Genomic DNA, 19,086 nt, shown 5'->3' with positions numbered 1-19,086 from the left:
TTTAATTAAAAAAAATTTTTTTTTTTTTTTTTTTTTTTGAAATGGGGTCTCATCATGTTGCTCAAGGTTGGTCTTGACTCCTGAGCTCAAGCAATCCACTTGCCTCGGCTTCCCAAAGTGCTGGAGTTACAGGCATGAGCCACGACACCGGCCCTACCTAGCTTTTCGGATAACCACATTGATGTCTGTGTCTGTTGGGCTTTATTTTTACTCTGGTGTCTTCATGTTGTGATTTTTTTTTAATTTTTTTTTTTTTTGAGGTGGAGTTTTGTTCTTGTTGCCCAGGCTGGAGTGCAATGGCGTGGTCTCAACTCAGTGCAACCTCCGCCTCCCAGGTTCAAGCAATGCTCCTGCCTCAGCCTCCCAAGTAGCTGGGATTACAGGCGCCCTCCACCACACCTGGCTAACTTTTGTACTTTTAGTAGAGATGGGATGTCACCACGTTGGTCAGGTTGTTCTCAAACTCCTGACCTCAGGTGATCTGCCCACCTCGTCCTCTCAAAGTGCTGGGATTACAGGTGTGAGCCACCACGCCTGACCACCGTGCTTGGCCTCTATTTCAAACTCAGTGGAATTACTAGCATTCCTCACTCCTAGATAGTAGTAAGTGTTTAACTTTGATGTTTGCATACATTTGCAGTCCTCATCCTACATGATCTTTTCAGGGGCATTTATTGATCCCTCCTTTCTCTTTTGTTCGCTCTCCTTCATTTGCTTTCATGACGCCAGACTGTTGGTTTCCTCTTTCGTTTCTGTGCACTGTTCTCCACTTTTCAGGCGTACCTGCCTGTATCTGACCACTAGGTATTGGTATTCCTTGCATAAGGCTCAGCCTTTAGCTCCTTTCTCACTTAGCCCCCTACCCTGGCAATTGCATTCACTTCTATGACGATTTCCCACCTCCATACAAATAAATCACTTGTTTATATGTTCCTCCAACTCAGATTACTTTCCTTGACCTCCGATCTCATATATAAGAGAAACTTGGATTTCTGAAAAACATCTCAGACTTGCTGTGTCCAAGACCAAACTTACACTCTGTTTCCCTAATCCTGGTTCTCTTTGTTTCCTGTTTCAGTGAGTCTACCATAGTCCACCCTGTGATCCTTGGTACTTGCTTCTCCACGCTCAGTAAAAAAATGTCTATGTCTGTTTCCTGTTGACTTTCTCTCTTAATACTTCTGAAATCATCTACTTCTCTCCATCTCCACTGCCGTCCTAGCCAAGTCATCATCTCTTACCTTTTTGCATTTCTGCATTTCTCACCTCTTCTGCTTCTCACCTAGTTTTACTTAAAAAGCTTGACAGCCTAGTTGGTACTAATTTGATTTTAATTATGCCCCAAACCCTCTAAAATAGCATTTGGGGATAGAGGAGGTTAATGGATTTTAATTCTTCACAAGGGGCACTACCTAACTGCAATCACATCCATTCTAATTAGGGCTTTATATAAATTCTTCCCCCAGACTCCATCGGTTTGCTCTAATTCTATGATTACGGACTTTCCATTTTTATTTATCATTACAAAGATTATTACCCGTCTAAAAATGTCATTTGGCTTTCTGAGGGAATTTTGTTCTGTCCTATAAAGGACTAGTAAAGAATCTGTTGCATTCTATTAGAGTGCAAGTCTTTGGGTCTTGAGAATTAAGAAACTTTTTTTGGCGCTGACAAATCTTTTATGTATATTTATTACCCTGGAGGTAAGTGTACTTTTTTAATCTTTTAAATGAAATTGAAGTTTGAAGAGAGAGGCAGTTGTGTAAAAGTCAAGGATCTGGTCTGGATTTTTTTCCTACAGAGTAGAAAGTACAACTGAAATGTTCTGATTGTATGTGTGTCTGGCTTACTAGAACGGCTAGCAGGAGCTAAAGAAGTGTGGTTTCTGAGAAGACCTTGAATACCCTTTACCACCCTTTCCCTCACCACCCCGCAGGTATCCAAGGAGGTGCTTGTCCAGTAGCACTGGGGCCAGGATACTCTCGGGCAAACATGGTAGGCAACGCAGCATTCACTGTGACCATCAAAGAGCTTAAATGTTGGGGCCGTCACCTTTTAGTAGCCTGTTCTGGATGTGTAATGAGGAAACAGTATGACAAGCCTGGATTTCCTCTGGGTTAGGAGTATCTAGCCTCTGCTTCTCCCTGGCAAATCCTTACAAGGCTAGACCGGAACTGGGATAGGGTCAGATGAGAGCAGACCTAGAGTGGCTGGTGGAGGCTGACTGCTTTAGGCCTTTGGGAGAAACACTCTTCTCTTGAATATACTCTTTAGGATCTAATTGGCCAAGATAGTCAATATTGTAAAAGAGAGAGAGAGAGAGATTGAGATTTGCTCTGTCACCCAGGCTGAAGTGCAGTGGCAAGGTCTCGGCTTACTGCAACCTCCACCTCCCAGGTTCGAGTTATTCTCCTGCCTCAGTCTCCTGAGTAGCTGGAATTGCAGGTGCCCACCATCATGCCCAGCTAATTTCTGTAGTTTTAGTAGAGACGGGGTTTCACCATGTTGCAGGCAGGCCTGGAACTCCTGACCTCAGGTGGTCCGCCTGCCTTGGCCTCCTAAAGTGCTGGGACTACAGGTGTGAGCCACCATGCCTGGCCTGTAAAAACAATATTCATGGTTAGTATATAGTCCAGTCCAGGGCTCAGGGTTCTACATAATTTAGTACCAAATCCTAGTGGTCAAAGAGTGTTTTTTTTGCCTGGAGTGTTTGCCTTTTGAATACCTCCCTTGACACTGTGGTGAGGCGAGCCAGTGACTCTGATGTCTTGACTCCAAACCAAGTATTTTCCCATGTCTCCACATCTAAGAGATGAGTTATCTCTTTAATCTCTTTAGTTTTTTTGTTTGTTTGTTTTTTCCACTTCTTATTTCTTTCCGCTGACAACTTACAGACATTTGGGTAATTCGGCAGTTTAATAAACATTTTATACCCTACATATTTTTTCCTGCTTTTGGAGAATGGAATGTACATTGATCCATTTTAAGATATTACAAAGGCATTTTAACAAATAGCATTGTTTTCTTTTCAGACAATTGAGTTTTGTGTGAGATTTAAAATGAAGACTCTTTATAAAGTAAATCAGCTGAGTTTTGAGCATTTTAGGTGAATTAGTCACATATTCCTCGACCTCTGCTTGTGTGTTCTTCATTTTTTATACAACACACGAAAGAGGAGGCCAGCAAGGTTTCGATACTTTAGGAAGTTTGAGTCTAATTAGGAGGTAAGACTAACATACATGAATGACTGGGAACCCAGTAGCCATAATATATGTGAAATCAGGTACCAGCTTGTGATTTCTCTACCAAAAAATACAAAAATTACAGAAAATACAAAAATTAGCCAGGCATGGTGGCATGCACCTGTAGTCCCAGGAACTCGGGAGGCTGAGTGGGGAGAATCGCCTGAGCTCAGGAAGTCGAGGCTGCAGTGAACCGTGATCACACCACTGCACTGTAGCCTGGGTGACGGAGTGAGACCCTGTCTGAAAACAGAATTCTGAGAAGAGTGGGTTTTCATGATGATTCTAATCTTTCCCTCTGGTGTGTGGAATGTGTTTTGAATTTTCATTTCACTAGGTACGGGGGCATCCTGCATCTACCCCTTACTCGGAGCAACCTTGAATGGCTGGTATTTCCTTGCAACAGAAGTGGATGATATGTGTTTCAACTATGCAAAGAAAAATGTGGAACAGAATCACTTATCTGATCTCATAAAAGGTTAGCGCCACAGAACGAATACCTCCACACTCTGTGTCTTCACCTGCCTTTTTAGTTTTAACACATTTCATTACCTTTTTCTCTAATATGCAGACTTCGGCAATTTAAAAAAATCCAGCACTTTGTAATTGGGTTTGCTGTCTTGATACCAGCATTAACTCAGAAAGAAAATAGTAACTACAGTTGATCCTTATTATTTGTGGATTCTTTATTAGTGAATTTGCCTGCTTGCCGAAATTTATTTATTTATCCATTCATTTATTTTAGTAGATTTTCTTGAATAAATGTTTTTTTATTCGTTATAACCCCTTAGAAACATTTCCAGAGACTTTAAGTGGTGGGTTTTTGTTTGTTTGTTGAGTTTATTTTTTAGGGCATTTTTAGGTTCATAGCAAAATGAGGTGGAAGGTTCAGAGATTCCCTGTATGTCCCTGCCCCCACACATGCATAGCCTTCTCCATTATCAGCATCCCCCAGCAGAATGGGATATTTGTCACAGGTGATGAACCTATGCTGGCACATCGTTGTCACCCACCGTTCGTACTTTACATCACGGATTCCTCTTAGTGGTGTACATTTCGTAGTTTTGGACGAATGAAGTGGACATGTGTCTCCCAGTACAGTATACACACAATCGTTTCACTGCCCTGCCGTCTTCTGTGCCTCAGCTGTCCGTCTCTTACTGCCCTCAGCCCCAGGAAACTACTGACCTTTTTACTGTCTCCATAGTTGTACATTTTCCAGAACGTCACATAATTGGAATCACACAGTAGATAGACTCTTCGGAGTGGCTTCTTCCACTGAGTGACATTTATTTAACTTTCCTAATGTCTTTTTACAGTTTGATAGCTTTTTAAAAAATTCTTTTAATTTATTTTTTTCTGCTGCCTCTCTAATTGCAGAAAGCTTATTTATTTTTAGCACATTTCATTTTGATATTCGATTATCTGGGTGTACCAGAGTTTCTCCATTCACCTACTGAAGGACACCTTGATTGTTTCCAAATTTTGACAATTACAAATAAAGTTGTGAGAAACATCTGTGTGCAGCTTTTTCTGTGCATGTTAAGTTTTTGACTCCTTTAGGTAAATACCAAGCAGTGTGCTTGCTGGGTGGTATGGTAATGGTATGTTTAATTTTGTAAGAAACCACCAAACTCCCTTCCAGAGTACCGTTTTGCACTCCCACCAGCAATGGACGAAAGTTCCTGTTGCTCACATCTTTGCCAGCACTGGGTGTTCTCAGTGTTCTGGATTTTGGCCATTCTTAATAGGTGTGTAGTGGTATTTCATTATTTTAATGTGCATTTTCCTGATATTGATGTAGAGCATCTTTTCATGTGCTCATTTACCATCTGTGTATCTTTTTTGGTGAGATGTCTGTTCAGTCCTTTTGCCCTTTTTTTTTTTTTGAGATTTAGTTATGCTCTTGTTCCCCAGGCTGGAGTGCAATGGCGCGATCTCGGCTCACTGCAACCTCTGCCCCCCAGGTTCAAGCGGTTCTCCTGCCTCAGCCTCCCAAGTAGCTGAGATTACAGGCACCCTCCACCATGCCCAGCTAATTTTTGTATTTTTAGTAGAGATGGGGTTTCACCATGTTGCTCAGGCTGGTCTCAAACTCCTGTCCTCAAGTGATTCTCTTGTCTGGACCTCCCAGAGTGTTGGAATGATAGACATGAGCCACTGCCCCCAGCCAAGTCCAGCTTATTGATCTTCTTTTAAGGAATTATATACAGTACCGTTGGTATTATATCCAAAAGGGCTGTAATCTCAGCATGCTGGGGGCTGAGGTGGGTAGATCCTTAAGGTCAGGAGTTCGAGACCAGCCTGGCCTACATGACGAAACCCCATCTCTACTAAAAATACAAAAATTAGCCGGCGTTGTGGCGCATGCATGTAATCCCAGTGACTCAGGAGGCTGAGGAGCGAGAATCACTTGAATCTGGGAGGCGGAGGTTGCAGTGAGCCGAGATCGCGACACTGCACCCCAGCCTGGGAAACAGAGCAAGACTCTGTTACTTTCTAGGAGTTTTATAGTCTTGCATTTTGCATTTAGGTTTGTGATCTGTTTTGAGTTAAATTTTGTGAAGATAAAAGGTCTGTGTCTAGATTCATTTTATGCATGTGGATGTCCAAGTGATGCTCCAGTATCAGTTCTTGAAAAGACTATATCTGTTCTGTTCTATTGATCTATTCATTCACTAAAAACATGCTGTTTTGATTATAGTAGCTTTGTAGTAAGTCTTAGAATTGGGTAGTGTCAGTCTTGCAACTTGCCTCTTCTCTTTCAATACTGTGTTGGCTATCCTGAGCCTTTTGCCTCTCCAAATAAACTTTAAAATTAGCTTGTTATTAGCTAAAGTGTATGTATGTATGTTTTGTATGAATGTGTTTCCTTATTTAATTTTAGAGGCAGGGTCTCACTGTCACCCAGGCTGGAGTGTAGTGACTCACTGTAGCTTCAACCTCCTATGTTCAGGTAATCATCCAGCCTCAGCCTTGTGAGTAGCTGAGACTGCCTGTGTGTGCCACCATGCCTGGCTCATTTTTGTGTTTTTTTGTAGAGATGGGGTCTTGTCACGTTGCCCAGGCTGGTCTTGAGCTCCTGGGCTCGAGTGATTTTCTGGCCTCAGCCTCCCAAAGTGCTGGAGTTACAGGCATGAGCCACTGCACCCAACCAAAAATTTATTTTTAACTTAAAATTGACATTCATGGTACTTTTGTGGTCATTCACAGACATGTGCATAGTGGCATATAATTGGAGTTGCCCAGTGTGCGTGTTCCCAGCTGAGGCTCAGCAAGGCGATGCTCTGCCTTCTTATTCCAGCTTCCGTACTGTGGACCAAGCGTCCTTTTCTTGGTCTATTTAATACCACGTTTTGAGTGTTTTTTTATTTTATTTTGCATTTTGTGCTTTCTCTTGGTGATTTTGCTGTTTAAAGTAGTCCCTAAACATAGTGCTGAAAGGCTGTCTTGTGTTCCTCAGTGCAAAAAGGCTGTGATGTGCCTTACAGAGAAAATACATGTGTTAGATAAGCTTCCTTCAGACACGAGTTATAGTGGTGTTGGCCATGAGTTCAGTGTTAGTGAATCAGCAATGTATATTCGATAAAGTGTCTTTAAACACCATAAAACAAGATTGTGCGTCTATCAGTTGATGAAAATGTGATGAGAGACTTGTAGGAACCTAACCCTGTATTTCCCCTGGGAACCAGTGGTTCAGTATTCACTCATTGACTATTTGTGGCTACTTTTTACAACATAACTAGTGCAGATAATGAGAATTGACTATATGTGAAGTAACTTAGTCATCAAGATTTTAAAAGGAAGGAAACCCTACTGTTGATTAAACCATACCATCTTTTTAATTTCATTACATAGGCAGGGCACGGTGGCTCGCACCTGTAATCCCAGCACTTTGGGAGGCCGAAGCAGATTGCCTGAGGTCAGGAGTTTGAGAGCAGCCTGATCAACATGGTGAAACTCCATCTCTACTAAAAATACAAAAATTAGCTGGGCGTGGTGGTGGGCACCTGTAGTCCCAGCTACTTGGGAGGCTGAGGCAGGGGAATCGCTTGAACCTGGGAGGCAGAGGTTGCAGTGAGTGGAGATCGCACCACTGCACTTTATTCTGGTCAGAGTGAGACTGTGTCTCAAAAACAAATAATAGGCCGGGCGCGGTGGCTCAAGCCTGTAATCCCAGCACTTTTGGGAGGCCGAGACGGACGCCGTGGATCACGAAGGTCAGGAGGATGCGGAGACCATCCTGGCTAACACGTGGGAAACCCCGTCTCTACTAAAAAAAAAAAAATACAAAAAATCTAGCCGGGCGAGGTGGCGGGCGCCTGTCAGTCCCAGCTACTCCGGAGGCTGAGGCAGGAGAATGGTGTAAACGCTTGGGAGGGCGGGAGCCTTGCAGTTGAGCTGAATCCGGCAAGCTGCGCAGCTCCAGCCGGGCGGGACAGAGGCGAGACCTCTGTCTCAAAAGAAAAAAAACAAAAAAAACACAAATAATAATTTCAGTACATAGAACTGTGCAAGAAATAGTCAAATCCCCTTGTGATTAGTTACTTTTTATTTTTGTGACCATTCTGTGTATAAAGCAGTGTTTTTTTTTCCATTGAAGAGATTTTATGTCTCTTTATGAAGGAAATAAGACTTTTCTTCATAGTATTGAACATGTCTTTGTAAGGGGAGATGTTAATATTATTAGTGCGTTTGTTTTATTTCTCTATTGTTGTGTAACAAATCTAGGAGCCTATTTACTTTTATTTATTTTTTATTTTTTGAGACGGACTCTTGCTGTGTCACCCAGGCTGGAGTGCAGTGGCACAGTCTCGGCTTACTGCAACCTCTGTCTCCCAGGTTCAAGCGATTCTCCTGCCTGAGCCTCCTGAGTAGCTGGGATTATAGGTGCCCACCACCACACCCGTCTAATTTTTGTGATTTTTTTTGTAGAGACAGGGTTTCACCATGTTGGCCAGGTAGGTCTCGAACTCCTGACCTCAAGTGATCCACTTGCCTCGGCTTCTGAAGTGTTGGGATTACAGGCATGAGCCACCTCATTGTTACATTGTTATTGTAATAATATAACAATCCTGGCCCTAGGAGCCTTAAAAAAATTTTTTTTTTTTTTTTTTTTTTTTTTATTAGAGACAGGGTCTCACTCTGTCATCCAGGCTGGAGTGCAGTGGCGTGATCATGGCTCAAGCCTCCTGGGCTCAAGCAGTCTCTCACATTAGCTTCCCAGATAGCTAGAATTACAGGCTCATACCACCACGGTCAGATAATTTTTTATTTTAAAAATTTTTGTAGAGATAGGTTCTTGCTATGTTGCCCAGGCTAATCTGGAACTCTTGGTCTCAAGCAGTTCTCCCGCCTTGGCCTCCCAAAGCACTGGGATTACAGGCATGAACCATCGCATTTGGCCCTAGCAACTTTCAAACAAGACACATTTATCTCATTGTTCTTATGGGTCATACATTCTGGCATAGCTTAGTCGAGTGGTTCTAGTTGAGACACTTTCATGCATTTGCAGCCAAGTTGTTGGCTAGAGCTACAGTATCTGAAGGATTTATGGGTGGTAGAGATTTGCTTCCGAGATGGCTTACTCGCGGCTCACTCGCACGACTCTTGGAAGGAAACCCTAGTTCATAGCCATGTGGATCTCTCCATGAAGCTATTTGAGTGTCCTTAAAATGCAGCCGATACTCTAGGGGAAGGAAATTAAACTCCATCTCCTGAAGGGAGTAACGTCAAAGGGTTTGAGGACATACAGTCAAGCATTACTTAACAGCAGGGATATATTCTGAGAAATGCATTGTTAGGTGATTTCATCGTAGTGTGTGCTCATGCACACCTAGGCCTGTGGCTCCTATGCTGTAACCTGAACAGTATGTTACTGTATTGAATACGGAAGGCAGTTTTAACACAATGGTAAGTATTTGTGTATCTAAGCATATTAAACATAGAAAAGGTACAGTAAAAATGTGGTGTTACAATCTTACGGGACCACCTTCATATATGCAGTCCATTGTTACCAAAGCATCATTATGCAGTGCATGATTATACTTTAAAACCACTGCAACAGTAATTAGCTCACAGTCCTGTTTTTCCTCCTAGTGGTGAAAGTGCCACAGAAGACACTCCTGATGGATGCCCTTAAAGAAGAATCTGAGATAATCTATGACTTTTGCATGTGCAACCCTCCCTTTTTTGCCAATCAATTGGAAGCCAAGGTAAAATGTTTTCTGCTTTAAAATAATTGAATATAGGCTGGGCACAGTAGCTCATGCCTGTAATCCCTGCACTTTGGGAGGCCAAGGTGGGCAGATCATGAAGTCAGGAGTTTGAGACCAGCCTGGCCAACGTGGTGAAACCCCTTCTCTACTAAAGATACAAAAAATTAGGCGTCGTGGCCCACACCTGTAATCCCAGCTACTGGGAAGGCTGAGGCAGGAGAATCGCTTGAAGCCGGGAGGCAGAGGTTGCAATGAAAACTTTAAAAATTAACTTACGGCCAGGCGCGGTGGCTCAAGCCTGTAATCTCAGCACTTTGAGAGGCCGAGACGGGCAGATCATGAGGTCAGGAGATTGAGCCCATCCTGGCTAACACGGTGAAACCCCGTCTCTACTAAAAAAATACAAAAAACTAGCCAGGTATGGTGGTGGGCGCCTGTAGTCCCAGCTACTCGGGAGGCTGAGGCAGGAGAATGGCGTAAACCCGGAAGGCGGAGCTTGCAGTGAGCTGAGATCCGGCCACTGCACTCCAGCCTGGGCGACAGAGCGAGACTCTGTCTCAAAAAAAAAAAGAAAAAAAACATTAACTTACTATTTTTTAAAGAAAACTTTAAAAAATTAACTTACTATTTTTTTAATTAATATATTTGAGATGAGGACTCACTGTGTTGCTCAAGCTGGTCTTGAACATCTGGACTCAAGCAGTCCCCCTCCCGTCAGCTCCCCTAGTAGCTGAGACCATAGGCGCGTGCTACAGTGCCTGGCTTTTGAAAGCTGTGTCAGTTAGGGTGCTTTTGGTTTGAGGTACTTTCGGCTCTCTGTGTCTATAGGCCTTACATCTGTGGGATCCACATCTGTGGATTCAGCCAACCACGCATTGAAAGAGTTGGGAGGCTTGCATGGTGCCTCACACTTGTAATCTCAGCACTCTGGGAGGCTGAGGCGGACGGATAGCTTGAGCTCAGGAGTTCAAAACCAGCCTGGGCAACGTGGTGAAACATTGTCTCTACAAAAACTATAGAAAGAATTAGCCAGATGCTGTGGCGTGTGCCTGTAGACCCAGCTACTTGGGAGGCTCAGGTGGGAGGATGGCTTGAGCCCAGGAGGTGCAGGTTGCATTGAGCCAGGATCGTGTCACTGCACTCCAGCCTGGGTAACAGAGCAAGACCCTGTCTCAAAAAAAAATATTTGGGGAAAAAAAGAAAACAATAAAAAATAACAATGTAACAATGAAAAATAATACAAAACTACAGTATCACTATTTTTACATAGCATTCACATTGTATTAGGTATTATAATTAATCTAGGAATTATTATTATTATTATTATTTTTTGAGACGGAGTCTCGCTCTGTCGCCCAGGCTGGAGTGCAGTGGCCGGATCTCAGCTCACTGCAAGCTCCGCCTCCCGGGTTTACGCCATTCTCCTGCCTCCGCCTCCGGAGTAGCTGGGACTACAGGCGCCCGCCACCTCGCCCGGCTAGTTTTTTTTTTTTTTTTTAGTAGAGACGGGGTTTCACCGTGTTAGCCAGGATGGCCTTGCTCTCCTGACCTCGTGATCCGCCCGTCTCGGCCTCCCAAAGTGCTGGGATTATAGACTTGAGCCACCGTCCCCGGCCAATCTTCTCACTTTCTTGATGGTGCCCTTTGCAGCTCAGAAGTTTTTAATTCGGATGAAGTCCAATTTATCTGTTCTCTTTTGTTGCTTATGCTTTTGTTGTAAGTTTCAGAAACCATTGCCTATTCCAAGGTCATGAAAATTCACTCTTATGTTTTCTTCTAAAGAGTTTTATAGTTTTATTTTTTACTTTTAGGTCTTTGATGAATTTTGAGTTAACTTTTCATATGGTATGAGGTAAGGGTGGATTAAATATTTAAATGTGAAAAGCAAAACCATGAAAATGCTAGGAAAAAACATAAGTAAATATTTATCTAATCTCTGGGTGGATTTTCTGTACATGAAAAAGAAAGCATAAAGAAAAAGTGACAGATTGGGCTATATAAAAGGTAAACAATTTTTATGTTTAATCATAAAAATGGAAAGTAAAAGACCTGGGAATAAATAGTTGCATGAAGTAGCTGTTTAAAATAAAATATTTTAGGCCAGGCATGGTGGCTCACGCCTGTAATACCAGCACTTTGGGAGGCCGAGGCAGGCAGATCATGAGGTCAGGAGATTGAGACCATCCTGGCTCACGCGGTGAAACCCCATTTCTACTAAAAATGCAAAAAATTAGCCGGGCATGGTGGCGGGCGCCTGTAGTCCCAGCTGCTTGCCAGGCTGAGGCAGGAGAATGGCTGAACCCAGGAGGCGGAGCTTGCAGTGAGCTGAGATCCAGCCACTGCACTCCAGCCTGGGTGAAAGAGGGAGACTCTGTCTCAAAAAATAAATAAATAAAATATTTTATTGGCTATGTGATTTTAAAATCCAAATCTAGCATACTATTTGGAAAGTAAAATTGCATCTAAACATTCTAACTTAGAGACAGATTACATTCAGACTCGGTTCTTGGGTGTACAGATTTTTCACCAGTGTTTTTTTGTCGTTGTTGTTCAGGGAGTAAACTCACGAAATCCTCGAAGACCTCCACCTAGTTCTGTTAATACAGGAGGCATCACAGAGATCATGGCAGAAGGAGGTGAATTAGAGTTTGTTAAAAGGATCATCCATGACAGTCTACAACTTAAAAAAAGATTAAGGTAAGTCTGTTTTTACAACAGAGTCCATTTTTACAACATAAGAATATTTACCCCCTATGTAGTTCTCTTTTTTGTGGTGGGGGGACGGAGTCTTGCTCTTGTTGCCCAGGCTGGAGTGCAGTGGTGCAATCTCAGCTCACTGCAGCCTCTGCCTCCGGGGTTCAAGCTTTTCTTATGCCTCAGCCTCCAAGTAGCTGGGATTACAGGCACCTGCCACCTGTAATTTTTGTATTTCTAGTAGAGACAGGGGGTTTTCACCATGTTGGCCAGGCTGGTCTGGAACTCCTAGCCTCAGGTGATCCGCCTGCCTCGACCTCCCAAAGTGCTGGGATTATAGGCATGAGCCACCATGCCCAGCCTCCCCTATGTCGTTCTAAAACAAACTATGTCGCTCAGAGGAAAAGTAATCCTAGTGGTCAGAAGAACAAGCAGATAAAGATTGCAGGCTGGGCGCGGTGGCTCACGCCTATAATCCCAGCACTTTGGGAGGCCGAGACGGGCGGATCAGGAGGTTAGGAGTTCAAGACCAGCCTAGCCAATATGGTGAAACCCCATCTCTACTAAAAATATAAAAATGAGTTGGGTGTGGTGGCAAGTGCCTATTGTCCCAGCTACTTGGGAGGCTGAGGCAGGAGAATCACTTGAACCTGGGAGGCAGAGGTTGCAGTGAGCCAAGATTGCACCACTGCTCTCCAGCCTGGGCGAGAGCGTGAGATTCCTTCTCCAAAATAAAATAAAATAAAGATTGCAAAGGTAGTGGCTCCTACAATCTGTGAAGACCCTGTTTCTGAGGATGTTCTATGCCTTTAATTGATTAGTGTTTACTGTAATCATGTATATTACATAGATAGGAAAGAGGAAAATACCATATGATTGTATTGCTCCCATTAGGATGGTCCTGTGGTGGAACAAAACTGATTCAAATACGGCTTTTGATTAGAAAACAGATGGGTTCAGTTCTGTCCCATGAACCAGAATAAATGTGTTGCCCAGTCCTTTCAGCAAGTTAGGTTCTCGGAATCAGTCTCCCAAACAGTGACAGATGTGAGGACATTGAGCTGTCAAGAACTTAATGAAGGGAAACTGAGATCACTCACCAGTTGCAGAGGAGGGTTAAGGCCATTCCTTTTGAAAGCTAATTATTTTGGACAGTACACCTGTCATTAAGCAACATAAGGTACTCAAAAAGAGCTATTTGTCTCGCTTGACTTCTCACCCTGCCACATGTTGTTGAAATGATGGATAATGTGGTAGTTCAAAAACTAGAAGAGCTTTCAACCCTAGGATTTAGCTTCGGGACATAGGGAAGATTTTATTTATTATTATTATTGTGTTAAATGCACATAACATAAAATTTACCATCTGTATTAGTCCATTCTCACACTGCTATAAAGAAATACCTGAGGCCGGGCACGATGGCTCACGCCTGTAATCCCAGCACTTTGGGAGGCCGAGGTGGGCGGATCACAAGGTCAGGAGATCGAGACCATGGTGAAACCCCGTCTCTACTAAAATACAAAAAAAAAAAAATTAGCCGGGCGCGGTGGCGGGCGCCTGTAGTCCCAGCTACTCAGGAGGCTGAGGCAGGAGAATGGCGTAAACCCAGGAGGCGGAGCTTGCAGTGAGCCGAGATCGCGCCACTGCACTCCAGCCTGGGCGACAGAGCGAGACTCCGCCTCAAAAAAAAAAAAAAAAAAAAAGAAATACCTGAGACTGAGTAATTTGTAAAGAAAAGAGGTTTAATTGGTTCATGGTTCCACAGGCTATACAGACAGCATCGCTGGGGAAGCCTCAGAAAACGTACAATCATGGCAGAAGGTGAAGGGGAAGCAGGTACATCATTACATGGCCAGAGGAGGAAGAGGAAGAGAGACGGGGGGTGGCATGGTGCTACACACCTAAACAACCAGATTTAGTGAGATCTCACTATCACCAGAACAGCAAGGGGAAATCTGCCCTCAGGATCCAGTCACCTCCCAGCAGGCCCCCTCGCCAACACTAGAGATTACAGTTTGATATGATATTTGGACGGGGACAGAAATCCAAACCGTATCGCCATCTAAAATTTTAGAGTATAGTTTAGTAATGTTAAGTACATTCCCATTGTTGTGCAAGCAGTCTCCAGAACTCTTCATTTTGTGTAACCATAACTCTGTGCTGCTTAAATAACTCCTCATTTTCTCCTTCCCTGAGCCCCCTGGCAACCATCATTCTGCTGTCTGTCTCTACGAACTTGACTACTCTAGGTACCTCGTACAAATGGAATCATACGGTATTTGTCCTTTTATGACTGGCTTTTTTCACTTTTCGTCATGTTTTCAAGGTTCATCCATGATGCAGCATATTTCTGAATTTTCTTCCTTTTTAAGGCTTATAATGTTAAAATTCCATTGTCCATGTGTACCACGTTTTGTTTCTGCATTCATCTGCTGATGGAGAATACTTAGTTGCTTCTATCCTTTGGCTATTGTGAATAATGCTATATGAATGTGGGTATATAAATATCTCCTGGAGACCCTGCTCTCAATTCTTTGGATGTAGACCTAGAAGTGGAATTCCTGGATAGGGAAGATTTTTTTTTCCTATATGGTATTGTCCTTTTTTCTGTCTATGTAGCATAGATGATTATAGGAAACAAAATCACTTAAAGACATGAGAAGGCTAGGCACGGTGGCTCACGCCTGTAATCCCAGCACTCTGGGAGACCTAAGCGGGTGGATCACCTGAGGTCAGGAGTTGGAGACCAGCCAACATGGTGAAACCTGTCTCTAGTAACAAATACAAAAAATTAGCCGGGCCTGGTGGCAGGCACCTGTAATTCCAGCTACTCGGGAGGCTGACGCAGGAGAACTGCTTGAACCTGGGAGGCAGAGGTTGCAGTGAACCAAGACTGCACCACCGCACTCCAGCCTGGGTGACAGAGTGAGACTCCATCTGAAAAAAAAAAAAAAGACAGGAGAACATCCTCAAAATGAAAATATCCTCAGAAACAGGGTCTTTGCAGGCTATAGGAGCTACTACCTTTTCAATCTTTGTTTATTCTTATTCTATAAATCTTTCCTATCTCCCAAAGGTAGAAAGCTGCTTATTTTATTAAAGACTAATTCCAAAATCATCAAATATCCTGATTTTTTTTTTTTCTTTGAGACAGAGTCTCACTCTGTCACCCAGGCTGGAGTGCAGTAGGGTGATCTTGGCTCACTGCAACTTCTCTCCGCTTCCCAGGTTCAAATGATTCTCATGCCTCAGCTTCCTGAGTAGCTGGGGCTACAGGCATGTGCCGCCATGCCTGGCTAAGTTTTTATACTTTTTTAGTAGAGTTGGGGTTTCACTATGTTGGCCAGGCCGGTCTCGAAGTCTTGACTTCAAGTGATTCTCCTGTCTCGGCCTCCCAATGTGCTGGGATTACAGATGTGAGCCACTGCACCCAGTCTAGATTGACTTATTTAGACACATTAGACTATCTTGAAGAAGAAAGAGACTAAAATTATACTGAGCATTGAGAAAAGTCTGAGAAAGTAAAATAAAGAAGGTAAGAGCACTGAAATTCACAGAAAAGAGGTAACCGAGCCACGTGACCATTTCATTATGGCTTTTTTAAAAAATTGAGACTGAGTTTCACTCTTGTTGCCCAGGCTGGAGTGCAATGGTATGATCTTGGCTCACTGCAACTTCCGCCTCCCAGGTTCAAGCAATTCTCCTGCCTCAGCCTCCCAAGTAGCTGGGATTACAGGCATGCACCACCACGCCAGGCTAATTTTGTATTTTTAGTAGAGATGGGGTTTCTCCATATTGGTCAGGCTGGTCTCGAACTCCTGACCTCAGGTGATCCACCCGCCTCAGCCTCCCAAAGTGCTGGGATTGCAGGCGTGAGCCACCACGCCCAGCCCTCATTATGGCTTTTGAGGGAACTGGAGCCAGCCAGGAAAATGGGGAACTGTAGGTGGCTCTTCTAGGCTACAATAATATTGGGGTTGTTCTCAGGAGGCTTTTAAACAATAAGTTTCTGTTATTTCCAAAGTCCCATTTGAACTACAAAAATATATTTGAACAGAACACCATTTTAAGGGGCAGAAATGGACTTAGTATGTTCCTAGTCTGCTTATCCCTGGCGCTGTGGCAGCCTGCGAATTGAATCAAGGGTGTAAATTTGCTAGGAAGGATAAAATGCAAGAGCCCATCACAGCTCTGGAGAGCTGGCCATCTTGTGCTTTGCATCATATATGGGAAATAAACCCTGTTAGAATTTATTTAAAACAAGGTGCAACTGTCTTCTCTGTGAGGACTCAGGCAGTTTGAAAGTTTAGATGAAAGAAAGGAAGAAATGAAGTTATTTTTATTGAAAAGAAAATAGAAGAGTGTTTTGTGAAAGGGTATTGCTTGCAAGTATTGTTTTCAATCACATCCTACCATGATTACCCAGTTCGTGTCCCCATGCATATGTATATATATCTATCGATGGTTTTTGAGATAGAATTTTGCTCTTGTTGCCCAGGCTGGAGTGCAATGGTGCGATCTCAGCTCACTACAACCTCTGCCTCCTGTATTCAAGCGATTCTCCTGCCTCAGCCTCCAGAGTAGCTGGGATTACAGGCGTGCACCACCACACCCAGCTAATTTTGTATTTTTAGTAGAGACAGGATTTCTCCATGTTGGTCAGGCTGGTCTTGAACTCCTGACCTCAGGTGATCCACCTGCCTTGGCCTCCCAAAGTGCTGGGATTAAAGGCGTGAACCACTGTGCCCAGCCCCCATGCATATTTTTATAGTTGACATCATAATGTTTATACAACTGTGTGACTCACATATCGGAATGCTGTGAAAATTGTGTATTTTGAAGCTCTAAAAAATAAGAGATTATAAACAAGTACCTTAACCCTACCATCTGTTTCTTATGCCTCTAGAATGTTTTTTTCTTTGTCCCTGAAGAAATACAGGAACTAAGCAGAATTTGCAACATTATGGGGTGAAATAAGTTAAATGTGTTGGACTGACCTCAGGATGGCGCTTATGACGCCTCGTCTCCCCTGGGAGGTTCATGTATCACCTCTGTCATGCTCAGCAGCAGTTACAGTTTTGTTTTCTATCTTAAGGAATTTTGCAGCTGGAAAGACCTTGAGAGGTAAAGTTATCCAGCCTCTTGGTTTACAGACTTGAAACTTTGAGCTCAGATACCCTCGTTCTAGTCCAGTAGTCTTTCCGCCGCCCCCACAGTCTCTGCAGCTGTAAGCTACAGTTGGACTCTGAAGAGCCTTTCCATTGTTGATGAAGATTTACAAGTGCTTGTCACCCTTACTGTGGCGTTCTGTGCCTGTGGCTTGAGCTTTACTTAATAGCTTTTTCTTCTCTGAAGTGACTCACCCAGGCCGGGCACAGTGGCTCACGCCTGTGTACCAACACTTTGGGAGGCTAGGTTGGTGGATCACTTGAGCCCAGGAGTTCAAGACCAGCCTGGGCCACGTGACGAGACCCCTTCTCTACAAATAATACAAAAATTAGCTGGGTATGGTGGCACATGCCTGTCTTCCCAGCTACTCGGGAGGCTGAGGTAGGAGGATTGCTTGAGCCCAGGAGGTCGAGACTGCAGTAAGCCGAGATTGCACCAATGCACCCCAGCTTGAGTGACAGAGTGAGACCCTATCTCGAAAAAGGAAAAAAAAAAAACACGGACTCACCCATCTGACCTTCTAGATAAATTACCAGACTTTATCAAACTCCTCATAGTCTGAATTGTGTGTGTGTGTGTGTGTTTGTGTGACAGAGTCTTGCTCTGTCACCCAGGCTACAGTGAGGTGGAGTGATCTTGTCTCACTGCAACCTCTGCCTCCCAAGTTCAAGTGATTCTCCCACGTCAGCCTCCCGAGTTGCTGGGATTTCAAGTGTGTGCCCCCACACTCAGCTAATTTTTGTATTTTTAGTAGAGACGCAATTTTACCGTGTTGCCCAGGCTGGTCTCAAACTCTTGAGCTCAAATGACCCACCCGCCTTGGCCTCACAGAGTGCTGGGATTACAAGTGTGAGTCACCACACCTGGCCCTGAATTTTTTTTTTTTTTTTAATTTCTTCTCCACACCATAATTTTGTATGTTTTGGATTCTCTCTTGTCATTGGTTACCAGTTCTATAACTGATGCCCTTCATGGCAATGATTTTAGGATTTTCTTAGGATCCAGAGATCTGTATTCCACAAAGCACCAGCGTGTCCCCTGCCAGATGACAGATACTGCTTGGATTTGGATATAACCCACATATTTGGGGGTGGGTAATAAATTTAATAATCTGGGCCTAGGCTGGGCACAGTGGCCCATACCTGTAATCCCAGCACTTTGGGAGGCTGAGGCAGGAGGATCACTTGAGCTCAGGAGATTGAGACCAGCCTGGGCAACATAGCAAGACTCCATCTGTACAAAACATTAAAAAATTAGCTGGGTATGCTTGCACATGCCTGTGGTCCCAGCTACCCAGGAGGCCAAGGTGGAAGAATTGCTTGGGCCTGGGAGGTTGAGGCTGCCATGAGCTGGGTGTATTCCACTGCACTGCAGCCTGAGTGACAGAGCAAGAGCCCGTCTCAAAAAATAATAATAATTTGGGCCTTTTGAATGTGATTTTTTGGTTTGAAATTTTGATTTCTCATTGGTAAAATGGAATGATAGTAGCTATCTCATGGAGTGGTTATAGAATTAAATGAATACATATTTGACTTAATAATAATAGTGGATATTAAATAGGGTGATTTTAAACTTTTTTTTTTTTTTTTTGAGACAGAGTCTTGCTCTGTCACCCCGACTGGAGTGCAGTGGCATGATCTTAGCTCACTGCAACTTCCGCCTCCTAGGTTTAAGCAATTCTCCTGCTTCAGCCTCCCAAGTAGCTGGGATTAAAGGCACACGCCACTACACCTGACTAATTTTTGTATTTTTTTTTTTTTTTT

General features: G+C 43.5%; 1 protein-coding gene across 4 annotated transcripts in view; it reads left to right on the top strand.

Annotated features, from left to right (window-relative positions):
* The window catches only part of METTL16 (methyltransferase 16, RNA N6-adenosine), a 109,055-nt gene that overhangs the window by 52,129 nt on the left and 37,840 nt on the right, over positions 1-19,086 (top strand). For 3 of the 4 annotated variants that reach the window (XM_017867081.1, XM_017867090.1, XM_017867067.1), the window contains exons 4-6: positions 3,580-3,720; positions 9,342-9,457; positions 12,015-12,157. In XM_017867081.1, the coding sequence (XP_017722570.1) occupies positions 3,580-3,720; positions 9,342-9,457; positions 12,015-12,157 (400 nt within the window). The remainder of the gene's footprint in view (positions 1-3,579; positions 3,721-9,341; positions 9,458-12,014; positions 12,158-19,086) is intronic. The other variant, XM_017867074.1, reaches the window with a different exon arrangement.

This window comes from Rhinopithecus bieti, unplaced genomic scaffold (assembly GCF_001698545.2).
Source record: "Rhinopithecus bieti isolate Rb0 unplaced genomic scaffold, ASM169854v2 scaffold_22, whole genome shotgun sequence".
Lineage (NCBI taxonomy): Eukaryota > Metazoa > Chordata > Mammalia > Primates > Cercopithecidae > Rhinopithecus > Rhinopithecus bieti.
This window is presented reverse-complemented; position numbering and strand designations above follow the sequence as displayed.